Raw genomic sequence first — 7,062 nt, forward strand, 5'->3', positions numbered from 1 at the left:
TGCTGGGACTCCCAGCAGCTTCTACTGAAGCCTTCCGAGTAAATCGCCAGAACGCCGACACCTCCTCATCTCCACCGCTCCCATGTTTTCTCTTGTGTTGCCATAAGTTAGTCTCTCTGCGTTTGTGCGCTGGGCTAATGCTAATAATAATAATGCGAGGATAATAAAATGGCAGCTTCACAAAACTTTTTGGGAGTTTTACGGGAAGTGGTTTGCAATCCGCTCAGCCAATGAGAAATAGGAACCTTTTTCTCCCACGAAAGTCCCTGACGGAAAAGGGGGTAAAAAGGTTCTGATTAAATCATTTGAGTTCCGGATTTTTTTGGTGTGAACGCAACATTTCGGAACTATATCGGAACTAAAGTGGGAAAAGTACTTCGGTGTGAAAGCGCCTTATGAGACAGTCTGGAAATAAATCTGAACCTGTCCCTTGATTTGTGTGTTTCAAGAGCAGAGAAACTGTAAAACTGACCCAGTGTTGGACTGCCAAGTCCTCCGAAGGCACTAGAACCAAGGGCCCCAAGTGGGGTGAAGGGTGGGGATCGGCCATACGGATCTAAACAAAAACGCAAGTACATGTCAGCAAAAAGCGTTGATACAAACGTTTCTGCGAAAGCAACAGTCGGTATGGAGACTGGATATTTACGAGAGGTTAAAGCCAACGTAAAAATCTGGAGTTGTGAATTTTAGTAACAGACATGTAATTTGTTGTAGAGTGGACCTCAGAGGTGTCTTTGGAAGCAGCTCTTACCTAAGTGTGCAGTTGGCGGGAGGAAAGAGGAGTGGGGCGTTGATGGAGAGATGAAGGGAGAGGAGGACGGATTGACTGCCCCAGGGGAAGAGAAGTATTAGTAAAACAAATAAAACGTCACCAGTCACCACACATTAAATCAAGTTAACAGAGCTACTGCACACTTCATGCAGTGACTCAGCATAGCGGAGCAGTCAAACCTCTGGAATGTGAGGACACGACGAATCAAAAAGCAAATGAGGTTTTTAAGAAATTAGGCAAAATCATATGTGCAGATTCAAAATTGATTTTACATCGCACACACAGTTGCACAGACCGAACAAACAGTGTTGCAACTTGGCAGCATTCCTGCTGGATTAAAGGACTTTTCAGAAAAAAAAAATTAGAATTATATTTCTAAAACTTTGATGGCGAAACATTTAGGAATTATTCAGACCATGAGGAAATAAGTTAGAAATAAATAATATTGTGGTTCAACCCATTTGTGTCTACCTCTCTGCTTTGTCAGTAGGTGTGGGCCAGGCAAGAGGATGCCACAGAAGGTTAATAATGAAACAGTTTATTTATCATCTATTTAGAAGAATCTGAAGGTGTGTTTATTATTAGTTTTGTATAAAAATAGATGAATAAATATATAGTTTTAGACAGACAATAGATAGAATACCTATTATAGAGAATAGACTCTCTAAAATTAGCCTCAGACACAGTGCAGAATAATATTTATTCGGAATATTCCTATGCGTTATTACTGTTTATACATCATTCTCATACTTAATGGACATACACTTGACTTTTTCATTAAAAGCCAATGTTTGTGTATGCTGTTAATTGTTGTTCTAGAAAGACAATTCGTGATCAGGAGGTCAAACTTTGAATACATCGGTATCTGCGGGGAAAAATTGCAAACACTGCATCTCTAGTGCAGAAGGGAAATACCAAAAAACAACACCAAGGAAAATAAATCACAGCACAGAACTCAACTAAAAGTTTCAGGTCAAAAATACATTCTCATTCTGTCAGCTGTCCTTATGAAACAGAAATGTTTAGAAATGCACCTGCTGCTGAGAACAGACTGGGAGATCTGGTCAGATCATGAGTGGGAGGCATGGCTCCTCCCATCGGTCCCAGGGAGCCCATTCCCCCAGCTCCAGGAAGACGGGTCAGCAGGTCACTACGGAAGTCCAACTTGTGAGGATCAACGTGCATCAGCTGAAAGACATGAAAGGAATGGTTAACCAGGCATATAAAAAGGACTCACTTGATATTATCCTGCCTACTGAGTGAATATCACTGGGACTGAATTGAATAGGATTAACAATCTGGGAAATTAAAACACAGGATTTCAATAAGAAACACATACCTTCACTTTTTTCTGATGGCTTAGAATCATCCAGGCCACATATACATGCATAGCACACCACTTTCCTGGTTTCTGCACAGCAAAAAGATGCAAATAACAGGGGTTTACCGTTTTATTCCACACATGTTCATCTTTAAAAGCACAGAGTGAGATGGTCTTCTTGTTGTTCAGATATCTCATCTATCCGCTACAAAAGGTTGGTGTTTTCCAGCTGGAGATAAAGTTACCCTCTAGAGATTGGTATACATTTGGGAATAGTACAAACAAGTGAGTGAAAAATGCAAAAGCAAGAAAAAAATGATCACAGGGGAAAGAGCTATCACATACATTATTCATAGGGTTATGTCTGGCGTCTGAAGCATCTAACTAGGTGTGTGAGGTTAGAGAACAGACCAGCAGCAGTCAGTGTTACAAGTGAGATTAGGGCAAGGAGTGCGTGAAGCAGTGAGAAAGTAAAACAGGCTGAAGCTTTTAAGAGCCAAGGGATTAAAGAAACATCAGTTGTTGCTTACATTATTACTCATTTTCAACGGTGTCCCAAATGGATCAGTTAGCTACAAGAAAACAGAAGTGTGAAACCACTTGTAATGCACATTTACTCACTCTTCATCAGGAGTAATCTGCACTGCTCTGACTAAGCCTCTGTTGCAGCATATCTAAGCCTAAACTTTGATCTATACAGTCCTTTGAAAACAAAAGGAAGCAACTCTAGAGTGATGATGCAAACTTCAGGTTCACAGCAAGCATGTTGTCCTTACCCTGGGGTCTTTGGGCTGCAGGTGGTGGGGCACAACTCCGAGTCGTGCAGATAAATCTGGACCCGCTCCCTGAGGAAGAAGAGGCTGTCAAAAACATAGCACAACACATGAGCCCTGAACTACGTCTACAATTTATCTTTTCTTTATCCGTGTCAATTTTCTTTTATACTTCAACTGAAGCTTGAAGGGCCAAGAGCAGAGTAGAACATCACATAATCAGGAATCAGCTTTTTGAGGTAAGTAATAATATGAGATTATCAGGGTAGAGTCAAAGATGAATAGCGTTAGGATTTATTGATGGTCCTCTTAGGTTTTGTTCTTTATCGGTACTCTTATCGGTTCTAAGAAAATAATTTCTCTATACAAATATTTATAGGGGCCTTATTGTGTTTAGGAAAGAAACTCCCTCTGGTTTGTCATTTTAGCCTTTGCAGACCATTTACATGCATACAAATCTATATAAAACACTGCAGGAAGGGGAAAACCGCAAAAAGTATAGAAAAAGGGCCCCTTCAAAATAGAATAAGATTAGAAGGTATTTAAACAAAACTACATGTTTCTATAGCAGCAACAGTAATGTTTACAGTGGGAAATTATTTTAACAATATATTAATGGAAAAAAATCTAAAATGTCAAAGAAAATACGAATTATGAACAAAGACATGAGTCAGTATCAGTCGTTTCTCCTCCCTCTGCGGATATGAATCACTGCCTGCAGGTACCGCTGGTGCAGGGAGGAGGGGCTGCTAGGTTTCAGCCACCCGAACGATTTACATTTACATATTTGCATATTTGCCGTAAACTAAGCTTGTTTTAGCTCGTTTTTAACCATTCGTAATATGTCAAGATGGCAGGTTGTGCTTGTGTAAAACATAACCCAGTGAATTGGAATATGGATTTTCCACATGTTTATGCTCGTTGAACAGGTGTATTGTTAAAGTATTGGCTTTTAACTCATAAAGATCTTATTGGAGTGACAAAGAGAACATATAAGAGGCTACCACAAAACGTGATAATAAATTCACCCAAAAATGTAAAGTAGGGATAATATAAAGCTTTATTAGTTTAGGCCAAAGCCCTTATTTTTTAAAACCGATTGGGTACACCATTTGGAGCCTTGTGGCACCCCTGCTGTTTGAGGACCAATCCTTTTTCTGGAGTTTTCTGTTCACAATGTTAAAACAATAATTAATAATTGCATCAGCTAATGTGAGGTTTCCCCTGACCTCTAGTTGCTGCTCAGGAATAAGTGATGCAAAGATGCAGAGAGAGTTTTTATATACCTTTGGCTGAAATGCTCCTTGCAGAGAGCTGAACGGCCCAGTGGGAGGAATCACAGGCTGGATACTGGGCACTGAGGGCGGTGGGTATTGTGGGAAGAACTGCCATGACACAGACACACAGTTTAGTGATGATTGAACACATTAATGAAATCAGTACATTTGTACACTTTAAATGTTTACATTTTTATTCAAATGTTTAAGCCTCATTGTTCTATGATTTTCAACACTAATCTGTCATTTATCACCAACATTGGTAAGATTCGACAAAGTACTCACGGGGTGTCGATACAGCCCGTCCACTTTGCCTGCAAACTTATCGAACTGAAAGACAAAAGGCAGTGCGTGGGTTAAAAACTCGTAAAAATTGAACACATTCCAGCCACGCAGGAATTTCAAGTACGAAGCAACAACAGAGAGCATCTCACCAGAGGCGGCGCGGTGGCTGTGGGGTGCAGGAAGGGTGTGAAGTGTTGGTGCGTGTGTGTGTGTTGGTGCTGGTGGTTGTGCTGATGGAACTGGAAGGCCAGAGGCGGGATGCTCGTCTGGTTCGCCGACGACCGGCCTGATGAACCTGGGCCGGAGTTGGATGCCGACGGACCACCAGGAGTGGAGCGGCCAGCAGCTGCTCCGCTGTTTTCAGCCCCCGGGACACTGCGTCTCCCCTCGCGCTCTTGTGAATTCAAGAAGTGGGAGTTTAGGTTTTGACGAAGTAATTCTTGGTCTACATTGGGAGTAAACAGAAGTAAAGAAAATATATAATGTGATCACTTGGCAACAAAACACCATAAATTGGCTTTTAAATTTTAGTATAAGCATATATCTTCGTAACCTTTCTAGCAGGTATCTGAATAATACTTAATAAAACTGAATAAAACGTTTAGAACTCACTCTACTCCATTTTTACATGTGTTTTAATTTATTGTCTAAAATGGCTGTCTATATTAAAACTGGCCTTGCAATAAATTATATATTTAGTCAATTCCAAGTAAAACATTGATTTGTATTAATTCTGGGTTCTTAATGTCTTCCTAATACCTGTACTTGAAATACTTGTTTGACTGTTTGTTTCACTCTGAAAACCCAGATTAAAAGAGAAGATAGAGAAGAAATGCCAATATTATTACATTATTTTGCGTGCTTTGCAAATTTAACAAAACAACAATACCATATTTGGACATTTCAAAGCGGCTTCCTATTCAGTAAACAGATACAGTACAAAATGCAAGTTCTGACACGATCAGATCTCAGTTCATCAATATGCAACTTCCTCAACCCCCCCAGACAACCACCAGAGGAAGTCAGGGTTTGGTTTCTTTTAGTCACATATTAGTCATTCAGTTCCCATGAAAATCTGCAACGGACTGTGAAAGCAGTAAAAAAATAAGCATTCCTTTTGACTGTACCTGCTACTGTTGAGTGGCCAGAACCTTGTAGCAGAGGTGGAGGGGGAGGAAGACCAGGTGAGGATGTGAACAAGGCCCCAGAGCCGGCTCGGGATGGGGGTCTGATGGGCCCTGGGGGTCCTGAGCCCCTGGTGTAGGGCAGTGACACACTTGTGGAGGGAGTCGGAGGGCGAATGGAGGATGAGGAAGACGCAACAGATGCAGATATGGGAGGTTTGACTGTGCCGTTGCCCCTGAGAAGAAAGAAAGCTAATTAAAGAAATACCCCAACACACATTACAAAAAGAAAAAGCACTTTCATGATACCTTTTCACAATTCACATACCTGTATATGGAGTGAGACCGTCCAGGCAAAGTGAGGAAGGGTTTGGGTTTGGAGAGGGGCGGGCTGCCGTTGTGCCGGCTGCCGTTTCCGTTGAACGGGCTGGAGCGGGGGGCCGTGCCGGGGGCTGTGATGGGGGAAGGCAGACGAGAGAAGAGGGCAGAAGAGGTAGAAGAAGCAGGCTCTAGGAAGTGTTGCTCCAGGTTTTTCTCCTGACTTCGCTCTAGGCCAGATACTCTCGGGGTCACCATCAACCGTGAGATGCCACCAATACGGGCCGGGAGGGGCGGGCAGATTTTGCCCATGGATGTGGCCATGTTTGACGGGGCAGGCTCCACAACTGAAAAGAGAACATCAGTCAGCATTTTGCTGTTCCTGTATGCTAAAGCATAGAGTGACACACCAAAGGGTGAGAAATGCTAATTATACAGAGAGGGACCACAAACCCACAATTAGAAGAAGTGCTTAAGAAGTCTTCAAAGGTTCATATTTTAGCTCTTAATACATTTTCAAACAAAGAAAAAAAAAGAGACTTAACCCAAATCCCAAGGAAGGTCAGAGCTCGTTTGAAATAAACCCAAAAAATAAGTCAAATGAAAATTGGATAATTTAAACTAGTGACAGAAAATCCCAAGTCATTGTTGACATAAACCACACCAAGGACTGACAAACAATATGGGGTCTACATAGGGGTGGGCGATATTGAAAAAGATAATATCACAATATTTTTCAAGCAGTATCACGATAGGCGATATTTATCATGTTATTTTTCATGTCGGTTATTATGGTTATTTTTCAAGTTACTTAACAGTACAACCACCTACAAGTAGGGATGGGTATCGTTAAGGTTTTAACGGTACTACTACTTTTATCGATACCGCTTATTGGTCCGGTCTTTTAACGGTACTCTTATCGGTTCTTTTGGAGAAAAAAAATGAGGTAAACCAACTATATGTTGTATGTCAGGGACTATGGATAGAAATTAGCTCAAAGCTAAAATCCGGCATATTTACACTTGAAGCATTATTTGTCTAAAGTGTTCATTAATGTGCAGTGTCCCTATTCAAATAAACGATTAAATGAAATGAAAATGAAATCTTACAGTTGCAAGAAAAAGTATGTGAACCCTTTGGAACTACCTGGATTTCTGCATAAATTGGTCATAAAATGTGTTCTGATCTTCAT

General features: G+C 41.1%; 1 protein-coding gene across 1 annotated transcript in view; it reads right to left on the reverse strand.

Annotated features, from left to right (window-relative positions):
- fbrs (fibrosin) overlaps positions 1–7,062 on the reverse strand; it is a 21,832-nt gene that overhangs the window by 4,819 nt on the left and 9,951 nt on the right. Inside the window, exons 6-16 of the mRNA XM_010771167.1 lie at positions 5,881–6,220; positions 5,556–5,788; positions 4,578–4,873; positions 4,429–4,473; positions 4,153–4,251; positions 2,870–2,938; positions 2,624–2,665; positions 2,112–2,183; positions 1,807–1,960; positions 752–826; positions 473–556 (exon numbers count right to left, since the gene is read on the reverse strand). Coding sequence (XP_010769469.1) covers positions 473–556; positions 752–826; positions 1,807–1,960; positions 2,112–2,183; positions 2,624–2,665; positions 2,870–2,938; positions 4,153–4,251; positions 4,429–4,473; positions 4,578–4,873; positions 5,556–5,788; positions 5,881–6,220 — 1,509 coding nt within the window. The remainder of the gene's footprint in view (positions 1–472; positions 557–751; positions 827–1,806; positions 1,961–2,111; positions 2,184–2,623; positions 2,666–2,869; positions 2,939–4,152; positions 4,252–4,428; positions 4,474–4,577; positions 4,874–5,555; positions 5,789–5,880; positions 6,221–7,062) is intronic.

This window comes from Notothenia coriiceps, unplaced genomic scaffold (genome assembly GCF_000735185.1).
Source record: "Notothenia coriiceps isolate Sejong01 unplaced genomic scaffold, NC01 NC01_scaffold00009658, whole genome shotgun sequence".
NCBI lineage: Eukaryota > Metazoa > Chordata > Actinopteri > Perciformes > Nototheniidae > Notothenia > Notothenia coriiceps.